A 25,569-nucleotide genomic window follows, 5' to 3' on the forward strand; every position below is an offset into this window, starting at 1 on the left:
TTGAGGGAACCAACACACAAATTATACAAGTGCCCCCTGGCTAAAAGGGGGGGGGGGGCACTAAAACAGGCAAATTAAACAAATTAAACTTTAAACTTAAACGATCAAATTAAAATTTGGTTGCCGGGGGTGATGATGCGCTCCAGTCCCTCCGGCGCCCATCTGTCACAGAAGGCCGCAAGCGTACCGGTAAACACCGCGTGCTCCATCTCCAGGGATACCCTGGCTCGGATGTAACCGCGGAAGAGAGGCAGGCAGTCGGGCTGAACTCCTGCGGCTCTCAACTCTTTTGCGGGGGGGGGGGGGAACAAAATAAACATTAGATCAAGTGCCCCCCCGATCTGGGGGACACTCCAGACACTTTTTCCCTGCGGCTCTCAAGGCCTCACAGCAGTTCAGCCACCAGGCTCCTGATTACTTGTAACAATGGCACAGAAAAGCAGCTGTTTTAATAAAGGCCTTTTGTATTATCAATATTAAGGATGTGCTTTTTAATCAGAGCAGTTGGCTCAAATGAATAGCAAGGAATGTTTATATACATCATACACTTAGATGGTTAATTATTATTTGAAGTAGGAGATTCTCTCATTACCATCCTCAAATTATAAACGACATGGCGGATGTTTCCATTCATTTGTAAGTGGCCTTGAATGAAGCACTCATTCAGTTTCCATTTAATTTAGCAAATATTGTTTATCTACTGTTAACAATGAATAAATTAAATATATCCTTCTGCCCTTGTGAAATGAATATTTATTTATAAAGAATAACAATGGACAGCAAATATTAATAAACTGAATAAACTTTATCAGGTTCCTGAAATATGAAATGGAGCCTTTGTGGTTTGTTCAATGCTGTGTCTCATTTATTCTGTTTGCTTTAAGATTGCCATATTAATGAAACAATTTGCCCAATAATTATGAGCACAGAATAATTGTCAGCTCTCAGGATAAGAAATTATATAGAATTTGGGCTGTTTGGATACTGATGCCTGCAACACAATGCTCTATTGGTTCAGGGCTGCAGCTGTCACAGGAAGTGACCTCATCAGGATGGAACATCCTCACCATCTCATCAGAGCGGCCACATTACATACCTTCCAAAATCTTGTGCTCCGTTGACACTGGCGATGGTCACGTGATTAATACTGAGGTTCCAGAGCAGTGAGTAGACCAACACTAGAAAAATATGGCAGTTCCTTCTTTTGAAAATGATTCTAAACTAATTAGACAAAGTAAGGATTAAAAAAAAAGTGCTTTTTTCGGTGTCTTATATAAATTGAGTGTAAAATGTGAGTAGCATAAACATGAATGGGGTTATAAAGCGCCTTGATTTTGAATAATAAAGTCTTGTTTCCATTGCATTACTTCGGTTATAATTAAAAGTGTAAAATCTGCTCAGTATCTTCTCGGACACTACAACCCATCACATTGTGGGGACATTTACACTCTAGCTACAGGTCTGACACCTTGCTTGGCCCCTGCCTGGCTAAAACTCTAAGGGCTAGAACCTCCACTTTTGAGGTTATTTCCGGCGTGGGCGTTAAAAAAGGATTTTCAGATCGCCGGCTTCTCACCCATTCTCAAAGCACCTAGTCTCTACTTTTGAAAATGGGCGTTAACGCGAGCGATATAAAATGGGCGGTAGTGTTAAATTTTTTTGACCTTCTGCCGTAAAGTATGGTCGTCCTTAGCAAAGGCATGGCAACGCTCGATTCCTGCAATTCTGGAGGTCAAGGGTCATCATGACATGCACAGAAGAGGAGACAGAGAGAGAGGGAGCTCAGAGGGACTGAGGCGTGGCTGGGTGTGGTGTGGCTGCTTTGGGAGGAAGGAGGGAGACTTTAGAGCTTCACAGCAAGTAGGCAAACAAAAAGTAGCTATTACCAGCCACATATTTGCCCGAATTTGGCCTGTGTTGGAGAGGAGGCATCACAGCACGCTGTGGAGACTGATGCTGGAGAGAGCAGTGAGGTGAGAGAGGAACACATTGGAGGGTGCAAAAGAGCCAGCAGGTTCTTGGACGATGCAAATGCCTCCCTCCTGCAGGAGGTCGAGTCACACTGGGGTGATTTGACACAGGGAGGGCGTGGGAAGCCCACCCCAAAGGCCTACCGGAGGATATGGACCGAGATAGCAGAGGTGGTCTCGTCGGCGTCCAACGAGGTGCATGAGGGCAACCAATGCCGCAAACGATGAAACGACCTTGTGGGATCCGCAAGAGTAAGTATTACATTGATTTACATATACTTATGTATTTATATAATTTGATTTGTAACAGTCATGAGTGACTATCAGCAGATGTGAAGTCTTTCACTTTTACCGGGAATGTTTTACTCAAAGCCTGCAGTCACGGTGTACGTCTTTAGGTAAAGAATGATAATTATTATAATGTTGGGTATGCAATAACTCAATAGGCTTAGTACCGTGAACTCAATTAGGTGCGACCTGACTCTATTAGCTCTCAAAGTGAGGATTAAACATGGAGGCTTTCTTTATATACAAAGGCTGCATGTGTGTGTGTGTGGCTCAATGACCTCCAATGGTTGCTCCTCCTGGTGGCAGGTAAACCCAGGCATACATACATTACATCATGCCCCCAAGATCTTGGTATCACTCCTATTTACAAATTGAGATGGTCCGGGGCTTTCCGCTCCCTAGTTAATCGTCTCAGTTCAATTCCAGATCTGGGTGAGCTCTCCGAGTCATTCATGACTTGAGGCTGGGTAGCTGATCTGATGGGAGTGGCGGGGATTAAAGGTCCAGATTTATTGACAACAACAGGGTCTTCTGATGGCTGAATATGAATCAGTTGGTCATTGATGGTGTCTTCTTCAAGCTGTTCCGGTTCGTCTGTGTGCCACAATTTCGTCTGATCAATGTGCCTCCTGCATGTTTGTCCATTAGTGAGCCTGATAATAAGCACCCTATTATCCTCCTTGGCCGTAACAGTGCCAGTGACCCACTTGGGGCCTTGATCATAATTTAGTACATACACAGGATCATTAATAGAGATGTCGCGTGACACGGCAGTGCGATCATGATACCACTGCTGATGTTGATGTCTGTTTTCGACGTGATCGTTAAGATCAGGATGGACCAGCGAGAGCCTGGTCTTGAGACCTCTCTTCATCAACAGTTCAGCAGGGGGGATTCCGGTAAGCGTGTGGGGTCTCGTCCTGTAACTAAGCAGTATGCGTGACAAGCGAGTCTGCAAAGAACCGTGAGTTACACATTTCAGGCTCTGCTTGATGGTTTGGACGCCCTGCTCCGCTTGACCATTGGACGCGGGTTTGAAGGTGCTGACCTTACGTGCTTGATACCATTGATTCTCATAAACTCTTGAAACTCCAAACTCGTGAAGCACGATCCGTTATCGCTCACAACGATGTCGGGCAGACCATGAGTGGTGAACATGGCACGAAGGCTCTCAATGGTGGCTGTGGATGTGCTGGGTGACATGATTACACATTCTATCCATTTGGAATACGCATCCACCACCACCAAAAACATTTTGCCCAGGAAAGGACTCGCGTAGTCGATGTGGATCCTCGACCATGGTTTGGATGGCCACGACCACAGACTTAGCGGAGATTCCACTGGTGCATTACTTAACTGCATGCAAGTGTTGCACTGATGCACACGTGACTCCAAATCAGAGTTAATGCCAGGCCACCAAACGTGAGATCTGGCAATGGCCTTCATCATCACAATACCGGGATGGGTACTGTGTAAATCCCGTACAAATCTCTCCCTGCCTTTCTTGGGCATAACAACACGATTACCCCATTGCAAACAATCAGATTGAATGGAATGTTCGTCTTTGCGACGGTTGTAAGGTTTGGTCTCATCACACACTGCCCTGGGAATGGCCGACCAATCACCACTAAGGACACAACGCTTTACAACCGATAAGATCAGATCCTGGCTGGTCCAGCTCCTAACTTGTTGAGCAGTGACAGGCGACCCTTCACTCTCAAAGGCATCCATGACCAACAGCAGGTCTGCGGCTGTGGCGTTTCCACCTCCGGCGTGGGCAACGATAAACTGCTCAATGCATCGGCACAATTCTCGGTGCCAGGTCTATGGCGAATGACATAATCATAGACAGATAATGCCAGCGCCCACCTCTGGATGCGGGACGACGTGTCGGTATTGATACCGCTATACACTGAAAACAAAGATATGAGCGGCTTGTGATCGGTTTCAAGCTCGAAATGAAGCACAAACAGATACTGGTGCATCTTTTTAACCCCATATACGCAGGCTAAAGCTTCTTTCTCTACCATACCGTAGGCTCTTTCCGCCATGACATGCTTCTCGATGCGTACGCAACGGGTTGTAGTTTGCCCGACTCATTGGATTGTTGGAGCACGCAACCAACCCCATGTGATGAAGCGTCACAGGCCAATACTAAACGCTTGCACGGGTCATAATGTACCAGCAATTTGTTGGAACAAAGCAGATTTCTAGCCTTCTCGAAGGCCCTGTCTTGAGATACACCCCAAACCCAGTTGTTGCCTTTTCTAAGCAGCATGTGCAGTGGCTCTAATAATGTGCTCAATTTAGGTAAGAAATTACCGAAGTAGTTGAGAAGACCAAGGAATGAACGCAGCTCCGTCACATTCTGGGGTCTGGGTGCATTTTTGATGGCCTCTGTTTTCGAGTCCGTAGGCCTGATGCCGTCTGCAGCAATCTTCCTTCCCAGGAATTCGACTTCCAATGCCATAAAGACGCACTTTGAACATTTCAGCTTGAGTCCCACTTTGTCCAGACGATGTAGAACCTCTTCCAGGTTGCGCAGGTGTTCAGCAGTGTCACGACCTGTGACCAGAATGTCGACTTGGAACACCACGGTTCTAGGAACGGACTTCAGTAAACTCTCCAAGTTTCTCTGAAGTATGGCTGCAGCCGAGCGAATTCCAAAAGGACACCTGTTATAAATGAACAGCCCTTTATGCGTATTGATGCACGTAAGTTTCTTTGACGATTCGACAAGCTCTTGTGTCATATAGGCTGACGTCAGATCCAATTTGGTGAACGACTTTCCCCCGGCTAGTGTTGCAAAGAGGTCATCAGCCTTTGGTAATGGGTACTGATCCTGTTTGGAAACTCGGTTGATCATAACCTTGTAGTCTCCACAAATCCTGACAGTGCCATCACTCTTCAGCACAGTGACAATGGGACTAGCCCATTCGTTAAATTCGACCGGTGAAATGACCCCTTCACATTGGAGGCTGTCCAGTTCGATTTCAAGTTTCTCCCTCATCATGTACGAGATCTCCCGGGCTTTGTGATGGACGGGTCTTGCATCCAAGTCCAGATGGATCTACACCTTGGCTCCCGTGAAGTTGCCAATGCCCGGTTCAAATAGCGAGGGAAATTTGCTCAGCACTTGAGCACAAGAAGCATCATCCACCAATGAAAAAGCTTTAATATCGTTCCAGTTCCACTTTATTTTTTCGAGCCAACTCCTGCCGAACAGTGTTGGACCATTGCCTGGAACGATCCACAGTGATAGACCAGTGGGGATGTAGCTCAGTGGTAGAGTGCATGAGGTCCCTGGTTCAATCCCCGGCATCTCCAGCCACTTTATTGCCTTAGGGATACGGTAGGATAGTGGTAATGTTACTGGGCGAGTAATTCAGAGGCCTGGACTAATCATCTGGAGAGATGAGTTCAAATCCTACCATGACAGCTGTGGGAAATGAAATTTAGTTTATTAACTATCTATGTTTCTATATATTCAAGAGGGAGTTAGATGTGGCCCTTACGGCTAAGGGGATCAGGGGTGTGGAGAGAAGGTGGGAGTGGGGTACTCAAGTTGCATGATCAGCCATGATCATATTGAATGGTGGCGCAGGCTCGAAGGGCCAAATGGCCTGCTCCTGCATCTATTTTCTATGTTTCTATGAACCGCCCCATTGTACGACACCTTGACTGCTGCATTGTCAATCACTGGTATGAGCTCTTTGGTTTGGTACGCAATTTTGCATTTACTGGACTCAGCTTGGGTTTCAGGGCCTTGGTGTCCCACAGCTTTTCGAAAGTCCTCTGGCACATAATTGACTGACTCGCACCCGTGTCTAACTCCATAGATACCGGTACGTCGTTCAATTTTACTTCAATCATTATCGGTTGGCTCTTTGTCAGGAACGAATGTACACTATACACTTCCTCCTCGGGTATCTCGGGATGCATTGCCGGATCCGCTCCGGATCGGTCATCATCATCCACGTGGTGCGTCGCAGCACGCTTGCTGAGCTGTGGACACATCCCCTGAAGGTGCTCTATTTTTGCACAGCCTCTACAAATATACTGCCTGAAACGGCACTGATGAGGTCGACGATTGCCCCCTCAATGCCAACAGGGTGAAATCGAATTCATGCCCAATGGCAGACTTCGAGCAGTTACAGGTTTCGCAAACGCTGTCGGGTAGGTCCTGCCAGGTACAGCTCTGCCAACCGATGACACAATCTGGTGCATAGTACTAGCCGTGGAGTTCCGACTCTGCGAGGATATCTGCTTTGTACTATCCACCGTGGTCAGGCAAGCCTGGGCGATCATGATGACCCTGCTCAGATCCAGTGTCTCCGCAGCCAACAGTTTCCACAGGATCACCTCGTGGTTTATGCCTATTACAAAGACGTCGCACAGCATGTCTTCCAACATGGTTCCAAACTTACACGACCCAGCGAGACGTCTCAGGTCGGCAACAAATTCCGCCACGTCCTGGCCCTCAGAACAAACATGCTTGTAAAAGCGATATTTCGAGATAATGATGCCTTCTTTAGGTTTGAGATGGTCCCAAATCAGAACACACGGTTCCTCATAGGTCTTTTCTGTTGGACGTGCAGATGAGAGCAGATTCTTTAAGAGGCCATAGATTTTTGGACCACGAACCGTGAGAAAAACTGCATCAGCGTCTTCATCCATCTTGTTGGCCACAAAGTACTGGTCGAGGTGATCTGTAAGATCCTCCCAGTCTTCTCCTTCCACGAATCGCTCCAGGATTCCAACGGTGCTCATTTTTTTTTTGTGTGTGAAAGTTCGTACTGTGCCTCGTTGCCAAATGTTGCCTAGGCAATAACTCAATAGACTTAGTACCGTGAACTCAATCAGTTGTGACCTGACTCTACTTTATTAGCTCTCAAACTGAGGATTAAACATGGAAGCTTTCTTGATATACAAGGGCTGCACGTGTGTGTCTATGGCCCAATGACCTCCGACGGTCGCTCCCCCTGGTTGGCAGGTAAACTCAGGCATACATACATTACATAAAATAATCATGATTACATCTGTCGGTTATGTGTTGTGTCAGTCTCTGTGACAGTACCCAGCAATGATATCACGCAATGATCTCATGCCATGTCATCCTGTCACAGAAGAAGCTATCGACGATGAGGTCCGTGCCGAGGCGAACGGGTGGGGGGCCACCAGTCCCCAGCGACATCACTGACATGGAGGAGCGGGTGCTTGCACTCGTGGGGAAGCACACCGGGATGGCCACACAAGCAGCTGCAGACTCTGAAGTGATGCCACGTGAGTAAAGCTTACACCATTGCATGATGTAAAGCCAATAGATGCCACACCCACTCATATCCGAACAATTATATATGATAGATGATTTCTAAAATTGTCATAGATATAATGCTGGCCTAATGAAAATCATTGCAATGCAAATGTGTTGATGGTCATGAAATGTGATCTGTGATGATTTTGAGAGCAGTGGTGCTTTTGTCGTGCATATGCTGTGTGTAGCGCTAGACTCACCTTGTGATCCTAGCACCCCCTTCTTCTCTAATAATGTAATTTGTGTTTTGCAGCTCAGCCAGCAGCACGTCCCAAGGCAAGACCACAGAGACCAGAAGGTGGGGTCGCGGGGCAGGAGTCGGCGGACGATCCTACTACATCTGGTGCTGAGGAGCTCCGATTGTCGCCCGTCAATCCGCTGGGTCTGTTCTCCATGGATGAGAGTGTGGACTTCGAGGAAGCTGCATCACCACGCTCCAGAAGCCATTCCACCCCAAGGCCATCTAGTGGTCCTGTAGTCATTCCCGCCTCCACTCTGGAGGTAACGGCCCCAAGCACCTCGCCACAGGGCACCCCATTTGTCCCCATGATGGCATCGACCCCGCGGGGGTCCCGTGGACGCAGCAGGTCTGTTCCAAGAGTGCCACCTGACAGCGGAGAGATGGTACAGTTGTCCAGAAAGACTGTAGACATTGGTGACCAATTCATTGAAGCATTGGGGGGCATATCCCGACAGCTGGCCACCATCTCCAACACCATGACCGAGTACATTCCGCGGATGGCGGAGGCCCTGGATGCGATAGCCAGGAACACTGCTGGCACAGGCCTCCCAGTGGTCACCGAGCGCGGCACTCCACCCCTAGGTTCCGCACCACCACTGCAAACGACAGATGAGAGCAAGGACCAAGATCCTGCTTCTGCATCAGAGAATGTTGCCCCCTCGGCACCCCCCCCCCCACTCCTGCAACGACCGCATCTGCCTTCATCCCCCCCCAATGAGGCACCGTCTGAGGAGCTCCTCGGCCAGGCGCCGTGGAGCGAGGGGAAGGGGTAGAGGTGGGGAGAAGAAGGGGAGGGGAAAAGGAAAGTGAGGTGCATGTCCATAGGTGATGGCTGTGTTATATTTCCATCTGGGTGTATGCAATTTGTTGCAATGTATGGGGGCTGGGGACCACGCTCCTGCTTTGCCTTTGTATTCTGTGTTGCTGGACATGTAATTTATGTCAATGGTGGAAAAAGTGGGGTGTGGGCGGGGGTTGGGTGTTATTGCCTGTGATACTTATGATTTCAGACCAATGTTGGAATAACATTTTTGTTATTGAACATAACCTTGTTGCGCATTGTCTCAGATAGCTGCACCATTACACACTGGTGATTCCTTAAATGAAAGAGTTAAACACAACTTAACATCAATCAACGTAAACTTTAAGTGGCACAAAGGTGATGGGCACCATAGATGTCTGAGCTGCACACACACAGCAGTGTGTCAATGTTGTCACTCACGTCAATGCTCTTTCAGGCAAATCATTCAGATATGAGCTCCTCACGTAAGAGTGGAATTTTAAAAATGCCAGCCACACCGCGGGCAAGAACATTTCCACTTTTTGTGGGCGGTTTTTTGGGTGAGCGATATTGTGGCCGATATGTGTGCGAGGTGGTGAAATTGAAGCTGGGCGATCTGCTGGGCATTAGTTTTGGTAAGTATGCTCTTCACGCCAAAAAATAGTGGGCAGGCAGTATTATTGAATCTCGGCGTTAAATCAGTGCGGAAATTAATGCTGGGCGATATTATGGGCGTTGATTTTGCCCATTTTGATGATTCCGCCCCAAAAAATTGGGTGGGCGATAATATTTTTTCTCAGCGTTAAGCGTTAAAGTAACGCTCGGCGATAAATTTCCTAAAAATGGGCGTCAGTTTACATTTTGTGGCTAAATGGACGATAGCTGGGCGTTATACATCATTTCAGCGGTAAAATGGGCGTTAAGTGGGCGTTAAGCATACAAAAAAAGTGGAGCTTCTAGCCCTAATTGTCTTTCCCAGGGGTTGGTTCCTGACCAATATTTGTCCTTCAATCAACAATACCAAGATTAACTGAGCGTTCGTCTCATTGGCAAACAGGGAAGAAAGGGTTAGGGTTAATAAGTGTTGGTCAGACTGGAGAAAGGTTGGGATTGGTGTGTCCCAGGATCAGTGGGTCCACTTTTGTTCTCTGTATATATTAATGATTTGGAATTGGGCATAGGGTCAAAAATTTCTAAATTTGCTGACAATCTGAAAGTAGGGGTTTTGGCCAAAAGTGAGGAGGACTGTAAGAGGCTTCAGGAGGGTGTGTGAAAATATAAGACTGGGCACAGCTAGGCTTGGATCCTGTCATTACAGAAAGTAAAGTGGGCCAGCAATGGGCCTGGGGTGGAGTGGGGGGGGGAGGTTTGAGACATGATACATTTTTGTATGATCAACATTACAACTTTACAAGAGTTTGTGAAAAGGAACAGTGGGCTCAACTGGACCAGGTTGTGGGTCAAGTACTAAAGCTGCACATAAAATTGGGTGAAAGTGTACAAATATTTGTAAAATACTTCAATATCACTTCATACTAAGACATGGGCTTTGAGGAAATGCACTGCTGTAAAGGCAGCCAGTGGCCCAGGTGTGGAATGACATAAAGCCGCAAGCTCTCAGTACAAAATAGCATATAATGTACGTGACATTTAACATTAAAAATACCGATCGCAGACCCACAACAGGTATTACATGTAAATGTGGACACTGTTAAAATGAAATTCTCATGAAGAACAATTGTCAAAGGAGTTTACAATGTATTTTGAAATGGAACGTGGTGATCCACCTACTGATTTTAGTATATAATAGATTTTCAAATAATCAACTGAATAAATATTGTTTGCATTCTGCAATCTGTCTTCTTTAAAACCTCCCTATCTCATTTAAATATACAGAAAATACAAAATGGCAACAGGGAAGTAACCAGTTTGTTACATGATTAGGAAGGACTTGATGACTGACAATCAATTGTAAAGCCCTGTGTCATAAGTGCTTTTTACAGATATTCTACTGCTCTTTGTTGTTCATTCTCTTAACATGAGATAGGTGGGGATTAGTTCGGCTTGTTAGAAAACCATTCATTTTGTTAACTTGATATCTGGTTTGAAGGAGCATTAATTGTTCTCCTGTCATGTGAGCTGGCTTTTCCACATCTCTCCAAAGGTCATTTTGAAAATCTTCCGAACTGCATTGAAGTATTAAATTCATGGTTCAGTCACACATTATTAGTGCCATCAGCAAGTTGCTTCTTTGACTTGATAGGAAGACAAAAGCTACTATACAAAGAGAAAGTTAACCCCAACTAGTACATTTCCAGACAGCAGTTGTAAATATGCTGCTGTTGCTGTAAAACAGTTGAGTATAATAATTTTGTAAGCAGTCTCAAATGTTTTATGAGGCAAAAAAATGTAGCCCAGTAATAAAGAATAACAATTTTGTTCCATAAATATCAGACAACATGATTTATTCAGCACAGCAATCAGTTACATTATAAAATTAGAATCACATCCTGAGCACTGGGCATGATTTTGTTAACATTGTCTTCAATGGGTGTCACTCTAATGCTAAGGGCAATTTGTAATGTTATGGTACCATAAATCTGTGCATATTGTGGCACAGTATTGCTCACACCGCATATCATAGCACAGTGTTGCCTGCCCTGCATTTTTTACCGCTGATATAATTTTGGCCTTTGTTATCTCTAGACTTGACTGTTTTAAGGCTCTCCTGGGTGGCCTCCCATCTTCCACCTTGCATAAAATTGTGCTCATCCAAAACTCTGCTACCTGTATCCTAACTCGCACCAAGTCCCATTCACCCATCCCCCTGTACTCATTGATTTACATTGGCTCCCGGTCCGGGAAGGCTTCAATTTTAAAATTCTCAATCCTTGCTTTCAAATCCCTTCATGGCCTCGCCCCTTCCCATCTCTTTGGCCCTACAAGCCTTCGAGATCTTTGTGTTCCTCCAATTCTGGCCCCTTGCGCATCCCCGATTTTAATCGCTCCACCATTGGGGGCTGTGCCTTCAGCTGCCTAGGCCCTAAGCTCAGGAATTTCCTCCCTAAATCTCTCCACCTCTCTCTCCTCCTCTAAGATGTTCCTTAAAATCTACCTCTTTGGTCATCTGTTCTAATATTTCCTTATATGGATCGGTGTTAATTTTGTTTGAAGTGAAGTGCATTGGGATGTTTTGTGACATTAAAGGAGCTATATAAATGCAAGCTGTTGTTGTTGTAGTGCACATAACGAAAGCAAAGGCACTTGATATTTCAGAGTGTGCTGTATCAATGCAGATATAATTACCAATGCTGTATCTGTTGATTACTGTATATATTTATATTAGATCATTCAGGATTTCACACAGGTACAGAGGATCTGGGGTTTTCAATATCCACATTGAATGTCAGACCAAGAATGGCTATCTGGTAGTTGAAAAAACTGTGTTTATTCAAGAGCTATCCAGTGATTTCGGTAGCATCCAGTGTTCCAGCACAGACCAATCAGATGCTATTCCCACTTGTAGAGTTCGATATGGACGTACATTGTTGATTCCAATTGCAGTTGGAAAAGGTAATGTTTGATATCTCTCATAATTTGAATTCTACTGCATTCTGATCTTTTTCTTTTACAGCTTCAGACTTTTTTAGCTGTAGCTACCATGTTCAAATGCTGGTTCTATATTACCTTTACACAACCAGTCTGAATCATCCAACGTCTGACTGATTCAGACTGAGTAAATTTGAAAACACCAACCTAGTTTGGGCTCTTGTCAAAAAATTGGAACTCAACTCTTATTAGATATTATCAGAATGTGAAAATTACATTGAATTGCAACACATTACATTGAGCTAACAGCACAGAAACAGGCTATGTGGCACAGCTGGTCTAAGGTCCACGTGCTGGAGCAGGAGAGCAACAGCAGGTCCAGGTCGGTGATTGGAGCATGGGCAGGTACATCAGGAGCGCCGAGATCGGGGCGAAGGAGCAGCGAGAGACTGTAGAGGGACGTGATCGGGGCCCAGGAGAGGCGCGAGTTCCGGGCCCAGAAGAGGCGAGGGCCCGGGGCAGCACGGGCCAGCCCACACTGCGATATGTGCGCGCACTAGGTCCGTGCAGCAGAGCAGGTCTCCAGTCGTCTTGATTAATCCTTGCCACTGGACCAAGACCTAGCGCTGTCAAGCCCGTGTGGTGGCTGGTGTGCAACGGTCACTACACATTAAAAAAATCCAAGCACAGGCATCTTCCACCCTTCAACATGTAGTTTGGACCTGGAATTTTAGGTCCATCATTGAAACATCTGTGAACTTTTTGACGTGGAAGCAAGTCATCCTCGGTTCGAGGGACTGCCTATGATGATGATGATCTATGCTCCACATGAACCTCCTCCCACCCCTCTTCATTTAATCATATCAGCATATCCTTCTATTCCTTTCCCCCTTGTCTAGCTCCTCTTAAATGTATCAATGCTATTTGCCTCAACTACTTCATGTGGTAGCAAGTTTCACATTCTTACCACTCTTTGGTTAAAGAAGTTTCTCCTGAATTCCCTATTGGATTTATTAGTGACTATCTGTTGTTGTTCACACATTTTGAAATTGTACTTCTGATTCCAGAGTCCAAATCGTTAATGTAATATTAGACAATATTGCATCCAGGTCAATATGGATCTCAAATCTCACCCCTCTTCTGTGGGAAATCTGTTAGTAGTTAAGGATAAAGAACAAACAAAATAGTTTCACAATGAACACCAGACTTCTTAAAATAATTATTTCCTATCCTATCCAGTCCTCTCCCATGTGTTTTTGATCTGCCCCAATATTTCATATTTGTCTCATGGTTTGCAGATTCCTTTCAGTATTCCCTGTTTTATTCTCTGCATTCTTCTCACTGTATCAATGCCTCCTTCGAGCCTCTTCATGTTAGTTTTTTAAGCATTGTTGATCCAGTTAAAAATAAATGTTTTAATCTCCATGTCAGTTCCCACGGTTAAATGAAAAAAGTGATACACTATGCAGAGTTAGGAAGGCCACTACCATAGAACTGAATCCTAAAGTGTGTTTTCCTTAGCAGACTACCTCAGGAATCCAATTGAATTGAGAAATACTTGTAGACAATGATCACAAAATTATCTTTAACATTTTTTCACAGGTGCCAATCTTATTCACACGGCATCAATTGGAAATATCACTCTCCACGTGTCCACTGTACAGCCAGGTATGATCTCTGTTGACAATGCCACTCAGCAGCTTATTGGACCGGGTATACATCAAATGACCATTCATGTCTTGAATAACCTGACGTTGAAACAAACATCTCGGAATATTAGCATTCATTTAATGGAGCCGCTTGTTGGTTTAGAAGTCACATTACACTCAACCACTCTGGCACCGTTGAATGATCTTCCAATAAGTGTCGCACTATTAGATGGTGACCCAGTGAAGAGACAATTTGAACAAGTTGCTGTGAATGCAAATGTCAATGATGCAGTGAGGCATTCAAAAGAAAAACCGAAAGATTATAGCACTCTAAGGCATTCTGCAGGTAAGAAGCTCTTTGGAGATTTGTATTTAGTATCCTCACAGCTTTATGCCATTTTACCATATGTTAAGAGGAATAACATATATTTTATATACATCTAAAATATTACAATGGAACGATTTGCATACTGTAACAGCACCATGCAGGTAAGACTGAATATATAGGACTTATAGTTAACCTGTTAAAATAATGCAGTCTATATGTCAATATCAGGAAAGAAAGGCTTGCATTTATATAGTGCCTTTCATGACCACCGGATGTAGCGATAGTAGCAAGGATAACAAATTACAGACAAAATTAATTTAAAATTAAAAATTTGAAATGACGAAGCAAATAGAAATGGACACAAAAAGCTTTGCAGCTTCTCTGAAGGCTGTGCAGTGAAATGCATTACCCGGTGCAGAGGTGAACCATATCACCAGGCAGACTCCATGTTGGCTCCTCTGTGCTGACAGTGCTGATGTCACCCAGGCAGGATCTACAATTGGCCCCACCAACTGGAATCCCATTCATTGTTATACACTGACCCTTGCTGGAAAGTGTACAGTTATTGAAATTGCTTAAGGAGAGGATGGGATTCTGCCATTATTGTTCCCAGACAATGGGGCTGTAATTTGCAGCCCCTACAGGTGTGTACGGGGTGCGCATGCAACCGTATGGGCCCCGCAAGTTCCAGGTTTAAGTATGCGCTGCGCATGCATCGAAACCCTGAACATGTGATATGTCAGGTATCCTCTTGACAGATCGTATGAATCTGATAGAAAACGGCATTCACAGGCAGACAGCTAGGCTATTTGCTCAACTTCTGCCCAGCGAATGCCTGTGAAAATGTTATGACCGGCAAAAGCAACATAAGGCATGCTTTTATGCAACGTAAGAGTTTTCCAACATTCCATGGACTCTGGATCAGTACCTATGGATTGGAGGGTAGCTAATGTAACCCCATTCTTTAAAAAGGGAGGGAGAGAGAAAACAGGGTTAGCCTGACATTGGTGGTGGGTAAAATGCTGGAACCAATTATTAAAGATGTAATAGCAGCGCATTTGGAAAGCAGTGACAGGATCGGTCCAAGTCAGCGTAGATTTATGAAAGGGAAATCATGCTTGACAAATCTTCTTGAATTTTTTGAGGATGTAACTAGTAGAGTGTACAAGGGAGAACTAGTGGATGTGGTGTATTTGGACTTTCAAAAGGCTTTTGACAAGGTCCCACACAAGAGATTAGTGGGCAAAATTAAGGCACATGGTATTGGGGGTAATGTATTGACGTGGATAGAGAAATGGTTGGCAGACAGGAAGCAAAGAATGGGAATAAATGGGTCCTTTTCAGAATGGCAGGCAGTGACTAGTGGGGTGCCGCAGGGTTCAGTGCTGGGACCCTAGCTATTTACAATATACATTAATGATTTAGACGAAGGAATTGAATATAATATCTCCAAGTTTGCAGATGACACTAAGCTGGGTGGCAGTGTGAGCTGTGAGGAGGATGCTAAGAGGCTGCAGGGGGACTTGGACAGGTTAGGTGAATGGGCAAATGCATGGCAGATGCAGAATAATGTGGATAAATGTGAGGTTATCCACTTTAGTGGCAAAAACAGGAAGGCAGATTATTATCTGAATGGTGACAGATTAGTAAAAGGAGAGGTGCAACGAGACCTGGGTGTCATGGTACATCAGTTATTGAAGGTAGGCATGCAGGTACAGCAGGCACTAAAGAAAGCAAATGGCATGCTGGCCTTCATAGCGAGGGAATTTGAGTATAGGAGCAGGGTGGTCTTGCTGCTGTTGTACAGGGCCTTGGTGAGACCACACCTTGAGTATTGTGTGCAGTTTTGGTCTCCTAATCTGAGGATGGACATTCTTGCTATTGAGGGAGTGCAGCGAAGGTTCACCAGACTGATTCCCGGGATGGCAGGACTGACATATGAAGAACGACTGGATCGGCTAGGCTTATACTCACTCGAATTTAGAAGAATGAGAGGGGATCTCATAGAAACGTATAAAATTCTGATGGGACTGGGCAGGTTAGATGCAGGAAGAATGTTTCCGCTGTTGGGGAAGTCCAGAACCAGGGGACACAGTCTATGGATAAGAGGTAAGTCATAAAGGACCGAGATGAGGAGAAACTTTTTCACCCAGAGAGTTGTGGACTGTGGAATTCTCTGCCACAGAAAGTTGTGGAGTCCAATTCATTGGACATATTCAAAAGGGAGTGAGATGTGGCCCTTATGGCTAAAGGGATCAGCGGGTATGGAGAGAAGGCAGGGGTTGGGTACTGAGGTTGCATGATCAGCCATGATCATATTGAATGGTGATGCAAGCTCGAAGGGTCGAACGGCCTATTCCTGCAACTATTTTCTATGTTTCTATGTTTCTATCATGTTTGAATAGCCCAGTTGACCCTGCAAAGTCCTCCTCACTAATGTCTGGTGTCTTAGAAAGTTGTGGTGACATAGGTATGATTCTGTGAGTATGACTATCAGCCAATGTCCCAGACTCCTACATCACCATCCCTGGGTATGTCCTGTCACACCAACAGGACAGACCCACTAGAGATGGGGGCAAATGGTATACAGTGGGAATGGCCCTGGAAGTCTTAAACATTGGATCTGGATCCCAATAAGTCTTGTGGCTCCAGGTCAAACATAGGCAAGGAAACCTGCTGATGAATCAGTTCTCCTCCATGTTGAATAACACTTGGAGGAAGCACTTACGATAGCAAGAACACAAAATGTAATCTAGGTAGAGCACTTTATTGTCCATCACTGACCATCACTGGCTTGGTAGTATCACCACTGACTGAGCTGGCCGAGTCCTGAAGGACGTAGGAGCCAGACTGGGCTTGCGGCAGGTGGTGAGAGAACCAACATGAGGGAATAACATACTTGATCTCATCTTTATCAATCTAGCGGTCACAGATGTGTCTGTCTATGATGGTATTGGTAGGAGTGACCACTGCACAGTCCTTGTGTAACGGCTTCCCATTGTGTCATGTGGCAATAACACTGTGCTAAGTGGGATAGATTAAGAACAGGTCTAGCAGCTCAAAACTGGACATTCATGAGACGCTGTGAGCCATCAGCAGCAGCAGAACATTGTATTGTACTACAATCTTTAGTCGCATAGTCCTGCATATTCCTTACTCATCCACCATCAAATCAGATAACCAATCATGGTACAAAGAGGAGTGTAGATGAGCCTGCTGGGTTCAGCACCAGGCATACTTGAAAATGAAGTGGCAACCTGGTAAAGCTACAGCACAGGACTACATGCATGCTAAATATCCGAAGCAGCATGCTATAGACAGAGCTAAGCAATCCCATAATAAATGGATCAGGTCAAAGCTCTGTAGTCCTGCCACATCCAGTCATGAATGGTGGTGGATAATTAAGTAACTAATGTGAGAAGGTAGCTCCATGAACATCCCCACCCTCAAAGATGGTGGAGCCCAGCCTGTGAATGGAAAAGACAAGGCTGGACCATTTGCAATCATCTTCAACCAAACGTGCCGAGTGATCGATCCTTTTCGGTCTTCTCCTGAGGTCCCCATAATCATAGATGCCAATCTTCAGCCAACTCGATTCACTCCATGCAACATCAAGAAACTACTGAATGCACTGGACACAGCAAAGGCTACAGGCCCTGACATCATCCCGACTGTAATACTAAAACCGATGTTTCAGAACTAGCCATGACTTTAGTCAAGCTGTTTCAGCACAGCTACAACACTGACATCTACCCGACAATGTGATCAATTGCCCAGGTATGTCCTATCCATAAAAAGCAGGACAAATTCAACCTGGCCAGTAACCACCCTATTAGCAAAGTGATAGAAGAAGTCATCAACAGTGCTTACTGACCAATAACCTGCTCACCGATGTTCTATTTGAGTTCAAGCATGGCCACTCAGCTCCAGACCTCATTACAGCCTGAGTCCAAACATGGACACAAGAGTTTAATTCCAGAGGTAAAGTGAGAGTGATTACCCTTGACATGAAAGCAGTATTTGATCGGGCGTGGCACTGAAGTCAATAGGGATTAGGGGGAAAGCTCTTCAGTGGCTGGAGTCATATCTGACACAAAGGAAGATGGTTGTGGTTGTTACAGGCCAATCATCCTAGCCCCAGGACATTGCTGTAGGAGTTACAGAGGGTAGTGTCCTAGGCTCAACTATCTTTAGCTACTTCATCAATGATCTTTCCTCCATCATAAGGTCTGAAGTGAAGACGAAGATTACATGGTGGTGAACTCTATTTCCAATTCCTCAGATAATGAAATAATCCGTGCCAGCTTGCAGAAAGACCTGGACAACATCCACGCTTGACTGATAAGTGGCAAGTAACATTCGTGCCAGTCAAGTGCCAACCAATAACTATCTCCAACAAGAGAGAGCCTAACCATTTCCTCTTTACAGTCAATGGTATTACCATCATCACATCCCCCATCATCAACATCCTGGGGGTCACCATTGACCAGAAACTCAACTGGACCAATCACATAAATGCTGTGCTACTAGAGCTGGATACATGACTCGCTTTCTGCCTCTTCAAAGCCTCTCCACCACCTACAAGGCTCAAGTCAGGGGTGTGATGGGACATTCTCCACTTGTCTGGACGTGTGCAGCTACAACAACACTCCAAAATGTTTCTCATCATCCAGGAGAAAGCAGTCCACTGAATCAGCATTCTATCCACCAGCTTAAACATTCACTTACTCCATCACTGGCCTACCATCTTCATCTTCACATCAGACCTTATGATGTGTTGCACAAGTTCAGTTAGATGTTTCCACTTTTTGGATTTTCGCCTGTTCTAAACATGTTCCCTGTTATTTTGTGTTGGGGTAAAATGAAGGCTTCTCTTTTTCAAGTTGGATTCCCTGAAATAAGGAAACGACCATGGAATCAAACAAACAAAACCTTGGATTCACTTTTACGATCTTTATTCAAGCATATGCAGGGGAAGCGTCACAGTCTTCGCTGCCTAAGAAAGGATCTTCCCCGAGTAATGGTTCAACGCAGAGTTATACATTTTCCGAGGCAAAGCCTTCTACGACCACCAGTTGGCCTACAACTTATCAGCGGAGCTACATTGATTTATTAACCTTTATCTGCTCAGCTCATGAGGAGCTGACCTCAGTCTATTGGAATTTGTTGTTCTGCAGTTTTAACCTTGTTCTTCAGTTTTAAGCTTGTTCTGCAGTTTTTAAAGATAAGCACGCAAGCACGAGCTATGCCCTTTAACCTGATTTTGTGCCATAACTTTATTTCATTTTTAAATATACTTTTTACCCCATTACAATCCCTCCTCATAGCCCTTGGCTATATGCCCAGGCCATTTCCCAGTTAATTCCTCGTGGGTGAGCTCGGGTGTACGTGTGCTCGGTACACTACCTGCGTAACTTCCGGCTGGGATGGCTGCCTGCCTGCGCTCGCGCATTCAGTCCGAGGACATCTTGGCGCTTTCACGGCGAGCCTTGCAGATAGGACGGTCGCTTCAAGGCGGGGCACTCACTGCCCCCCGGGTCCGGGGACTTTCCTCTAGGCGAAGAATGGAAGAGAAACAGTAGAGTTCTCCATGCGTAACCTAGTGAACAAGTCCCCTTTGTTAGTAAGACAATATGGTTTGCACTACCATGTCATTATGGATGCAAAGTGATATTTCACTGCAAGATATTGATGTCCAATATGCAGTATACAGACTCAATAGGGTATATTTTTCTGTCTTCACTTTTGTTAAATTGATTTTATTGAAAGATTATTTCTAGAACCCATGTTTTACACATTCATTATAGTACGCATGTTGGGCTGGTACTTCATTTAAAATTGTTTATCTCTTCCATTTACTTTTACAGGTCCTCTCATAAGGAAACATAGATTAATTAAGGTAAGTTGTTTTAATTAGTAAATGTACATTATTTGATTACTTACACATACCTGAAAGTGCCTCCAGGAGTGAGGTTTATGCCCTACTTGCAGTGGGGTTACTGAAGCTTCGCCAGCCAAAACCATTTTGCAATGTGTACCAAACCTGCAAATCGTGTCTTATTGCCTACGTTGGTGGAATATCCTAATTGATTGTAGGAGAGGGAAGATTAAAGCCCACTCCCGGTTTTGTCCATCAAAATATGCGCTGTGATGGGGAGGGGGGGGCGAGGCCATGATCTGTGATCAGGGAACCTAACTTTTTGCTCCCTTTTGTGACACATTTAACCAGCAAATAGTTTATTTTCTCTGGAAAAATAAAGCTTACTAACATAGTCTAATAAATTATAGTTACAGTACTTTGAAATAATATCACTACCCAGAGTCACTCTGCCCCTAAGATGATCATACCACACATCAGTCTCAAACAAGTCAGTGGGTACTTGATTGTCCAAACTGCTAAATGGGGCTCCAGCAGGGATTTGAGTAGGAAATAAAAACCGAAAATGCTGGAAATACGCAGCATCTGTGGAGAGAGAAGCAGAGTTAACGTTTCAGGTCGATGACCTTCATCCGAACTAGAAAAAGTTAAAGGTCTAACAGGTTTTTTTCTCCAGTTCATCAACCTGAAACACTAACTCTGTTTCCCTCTCCACAGATGCCTGCCTGACCTGCTGAATATTTGCAGCATTTTTTGTTTTTATTTCAGGTTTGCAGCATCCACAATATTTTGCTTTTGTGTTTGAATAGGATATGTTATTTTGAGATGATCATTGAAGTAAATCTGAAAATGAACAATGCTGTTTAAAGTGGCTAGGGACACATTAAAGGTGCTATATAAATACAGGTTGTTGTTATTAAATTCTGACCAGTAATCTACTCCTTATTAAACCCAGCATTGAGAGTTGAAATTTTAAATTGGCACATTACAATTTATTTCCAAACAATGATGTCGTCCTCTCTTTATATAAGCTGTTCCACTGGATGTTATCATGAGCTGAATAGATATGCAGGTATAAGAAACAGAAGCAATGGCGATCAGATAAAATTCTGATGATCTGTAGTATGTGTTTAGCTTATTGTGCATTTTATATAATTTCAGCAAAGAAATATTTAATGTTTATTTTCTTACAGTTAAGAAGCAAGAGGAGCAAAGAGAAGACGAGCGAAGAGAACAATACTCAAATACGACCACAAAAAACCACCACTCAGCGTCTTTCTCGATCAACGTCACCCCCCAAAGACCTTTCTCCATCAAAGTCATCACCTGCAGCTATTTCCAACCAACCAGTTCCACCTACCTTAAACAATCCTTCACAAATGTCCTTGCGTACAGGAATTCCCACGGCACTTGCTTCAACTAAAGGGACACGGGGTGTCAATGCAATATTTTCTTCTGCCACAGCACGTTCCACAGTGGAAGATTTAGGTGTTGTAGCGAATTCATTAGATGTCTTCATATTTTGGACACTTAAGGGTTCTTTTGAGGTAGGTGATACAGCTTCATTCTTGTGTCATTTGTTTTCATGAACAGTGCTAAGGCCAATTGTTCTCCATTCACCATTAATAGGAAGGAATGCCAGCCCATTGTATTAGCACATGAGAAAATGCAGAGGGAGAAAAGGCCATTCTACCCATCAAGACCACTCCATCCAGAGTCCACAGATGACTATCCTATTGCGGACGTCCCTCGCGCACCACACTTGCTCCCCTATTTTAGGGCACAGTAGTTTACTTCCAACTCCACGATTTCTGCGAGTGTATTCCACATTATCCACTCCTTTAATGGAGAATTTCTTCACTTCCATTTCTAGCCTTGCTTGAGGCTTGTGAATTTTGTATTTGTGTCCTCTAATCTTTAGCTTGATGTTGCAGTTAATGTTTATTTCATCATCACCTATAACTTTCATTATTTTGAAGTCCTCTCTCGTGTTTCCCCTCAGTCTTTTCTCCAGCAAAAATTAATTTGTCCCCTTGAGTCTTTCTTCATAACTTAGTTCTCTAAGGCCAGGAATCATCTTGGTCCCTCTTCTGTGAACCCTTTCTATTGCACCTATATTTCTTTTAGGTAGGGTAACCAAATCTGCATGACATAATCCAGCACTGGCCTCAACATTGATCTGTACAATATTAATATAACGTAATTTGTAGTACAGTACCCAAATTGCCTTATTAGTAACTAGTTCAGGCTAAATTGTTTTCCTTTTCAGTTTGCCAATGGAATAACAAAATAGGACCCTTTCATTTAATGCATATTTACTGTTACTGTTCCTATAGATCCATTAGCCCGCATTTAACCACATTCAAATCCATCTGCCATTTCCTAGCCTATCCACTTATTTAAATGCAATGACGCTGGCTGCACAAAGCAATGTTCCATATCATTCACAGATATTGTGCACAGTACGTATCCTGGTAAAGATCCCTGTGTAACTCCACTGGTTACTCTTTTGAGTATTAGTTCTGGGCCATATTTGGACTGTAGATGGGTTCATTTTAATTTGTCAGCGTAATTGGTTTCCCTGTCTGTTTTATACGACGGAGAGAAATCCAAATCCTGCTGTCTGTTTAATAGACCATTAATGTCACAAAACCACCACCAACGGCACCCCTGAAATTGGCAGTCGGCCTGTAAAATAAATAAGGCAGCAAAACTCACTTCAGAGGTAATTTATCTGGCGTTTGTGGAGGCAGTACCACTCTGGATTACAATATAAATATTATGCTGTAGAAGGTAGAGGCTGCCACCTCCTGTGTCCTCCAGCTGGCTCAGTTCCTCCTGTACAGACCAGCACTATGGTCCTCTGCCCTGGACGTATCTTCTGTGACCAATTTGGAATGTACGTCAGCCAGAAAACAATGTCAAAAATTGAATTAATAACAACACAATTCACGCACAAATTCGCACATGCACATGTTTTTATGCTGTTATGGTGCATTAGAATCGGTCTCGCAATGTAAATAGAGTGAATTGCATAGCAAGAATATCAACAGTGACAGTTTTTAAAAAAACATTTTTTATGTGCGATCACATCAGCTGTGCAGGTGTGATCGGTTCTGTCTTTTTAAATCAATGTTGAGTGGCATGCACTCATCATCATAGGCAGTCCCTCGAAACGAGGATGACTTGCTTCCACGCCAAAAAAAGGACGAGTTCACAGGTGTTTCAAAGAAGGACCCGACCTACACCCTGAAACGTGGTCGATGCCTGTGTGTGCATATTTTTAACGTGGGGTGGCCGTTGCACACCAGCCACCACACATGCTTGACAGAGCTAGGTCTTGATCCAGTGGCAAGGATTACCCAAGACAACTGGAGACCAGCTCTGCTACATGGACCTCGTGCACACACATATCGCAATGTGGGCTGGCCCGTGCTGCCCCTGGGCTCCTGGCCCCGAACTCGTGCCTCCCCTGGGCACGTCTCCCCACAGTCTCTCACCGCTCCTTCGCCCAGACCTCGCCACTCCTGCTGTATCTGCCCATGCTCCAATCACCGACCTTGATCTTGACGTCACTCTTCACAGCTGTCGGCCTCCTGCACCAGCTCGCGGTGTACCTTGTAGTGGCATGCCTCCAGGCTGCCCAGGGCCGCCACTCGCCGCTCCTTTTATGGCCACGCACTACTGAGGACAAGGGCGCACTCGGTTTTACTCACCTGCTGATCTGCATCTCCTCCTCTGTCGCCTATGGAACACAGATAGAGCCGACATCGGGAACTTCATTACCAGTTAGGTGTGGAATAGTTGTATCAAGGGACAAGAGAAAAAGGTAGAAATCTGGGAGAAATGACATAATTTCTAACAAATGTGTTTACGTTTTACCTGAAATCATTGACAAGCTGATGGAAGACATAATGGTGAACTTCAACTCTGCAGTAAAAAGTGCAGGTGATTTGACGAGAGTCGAACAAGCAACAGCATTGCTGGATCAACTGACCAGAAACCACAGTAAACTGACCTCGACAGCTCGGGTAAGACGGATTCAGCATGCTCGGTTATTGTAAAGGGCAGAATTTAAATGGGCATCTTTTAAGTTCAATACCGCAATTAAGTTACAGATAGATAGTTGCCCTTTGTCTCTAGTAAAATCAATTTTACACAAAAGCTTGACTAAACAAAAAGAGTGTTTTGTAAACAGGATTGAATGTAACAGAAGTGGCTGTAAAAGCCTATCTGCTACAATTATGTCACAAAATAAGGAGAAAGTCTTGTGAGGAAATGGTGGGATGTGGGTTAAACAGACCCGAGTTTTAATCCAGCCCAGGCTGATAGGATGAAAGTATCTTCAGTGAACTATAAGGGTCCTATATACGATGAGTTTGAATGGTCTCAGTCCATTCCAAAGAAATATAAGCAGGAGTAGGCCATTTGGCCCCTCGAGCCTGCTCCGCCATTCAATAAGATCTGATCTTGGCCTCCACTCCACTCCTGCTCGCCATAACCCCTGACTCCGCTATCATTCAAAAATCTGCCTATCTCTACCTTAAATATATTCAATGACTCAGCCTCAACAGCTCTCTGTGGTAGAGAATTCCAAAGATTCACGACCCTCTGAGAAGGATCTCCATTTTAAATGTTCAACCCCTTACTCTGAAACTATACCCCCTAGTTCTAGATTCCCCCATGAGGGGAAACATCCTCTCTGCATCTACCCTGTCTAGCTCCCTCAGAATATTATACATTTCACATCATCATAGGCAGTCCCTCGAAATCGAGGAAGCCTTGCTTCCACTCCAAAAATTAGTTCTCAGGTGACTGAATAGTCCAATTCGGGAATTACAGTCTCTGTCACAGGTGGGACAGACAGTCGTTGAAGAACAGGGTGGGCGGGATTGGTTTGCCGCACGCTCCTTCCGCTGCCTGCGCTTGTTTTCTGCATGCTCTCGGCGACGAGACTCAAGGTGCTCAGCGCCCTCCCGGATGCTCTTCCTCCACTTAGGGCTGTCTTTGGCCAGGGACTCCCAGGTGTTGGTGGGGATGTCACACTTTATCAAGGAGGCTTTGAGGGTGTCCTTGAAATGTTTCCTCTGCCCACCTGGGGCTCGCTTGCCGTGTAAGAGTTCCGAGTAGAGCGCTTGCTTTGGGAGTCTTATGTCCGGTATGTGAACAATGTGGCCCACCCAATGGAGCTGGTCGAGTGTGGTCAGTACTTTGATGCTGGGTTGTTGCCTGATTGAGGACACTGACGTTGGTGCGTTTGTCCTCCCAGGGGATTTGCAGAATTTTGCGGGGGCATCGTTGGTGGTATCTCTCCAGCGATTTGAGGTGTCTACTGTATATGGTTCACGTTTCTGAGCTATACAGGAGGGTGGGTATCACTACAGCCCTGTAGACCATAAGCTTGGTGCCAGATTTGAGGGCTGATCTTCGAACACTCTCTTCCTCAGGCGGCCGAAGGCTGCACTGATGCACTGGAGATGATGTTGAACCTTGTCGTCGATGTCTGCCCTTGCTGATAGTAGGCTCCTGAGGTATGGAAAGTGGTCCGCGTTGTCCAGGGCCGCGTCGTGG

The 25,569-nt window shown here is 44.8% G+C and overlaps 1 protein-coding gene across 1 annotated transcript in view; it reads left to right on the top strand.

The window, feature by feature from the left end:
- The window catches only part of LOC139278207 (polycystin-1-like protein 2), a 159,534-nt gene that overhangs the window by 17,007 nt on the left and 116,958 nt on the right, over window positions 1-25,569 (top strand). The window contains exons 3-8 of the mRNA XM_070896855.1: window positions 1,019-1,163; window positions 11,941-12,167; window positions 13,746-14,138; window positions 19,988-20,019; window positions 21,192-21,545; window positions 23,898-24,029. Of these exons, the coding sequence (XP_070752956.1) occupies window positions 1,019-1,163; window positions 11,941-12,167; window positions 13,746-14,138; window positions 19,988-20,019; window positions 21,192-21,545; window positions 23,898-24,029 (1,283 nt within the window). The remainder of the gene's footprint in view (window positions 1-1,018; window positions 1,164-11,940; window positions 12,168-13,745; window positions 14,139-19,987; window positions 20,020-21,191; window positions 21,546-23,897; window positions 24,030-25,569) is intronic.

This window comes from Pristiophorus japonicus, chromosome 13 (genome assembly GCF_044704955.1).
Source record: "Pristiophorus japonicus isolate sPriJap1 chromosome 13, sPriJap1.hap1, whole genome shotgun sequence".
Classification (NCBI taxonomy): domain Eukaryota; kingdom Metazoa; phylum Chordata; class Chondrichthyes; family Pristiophoridae; genus Pristiophorus; species Pristiophorus japonicus.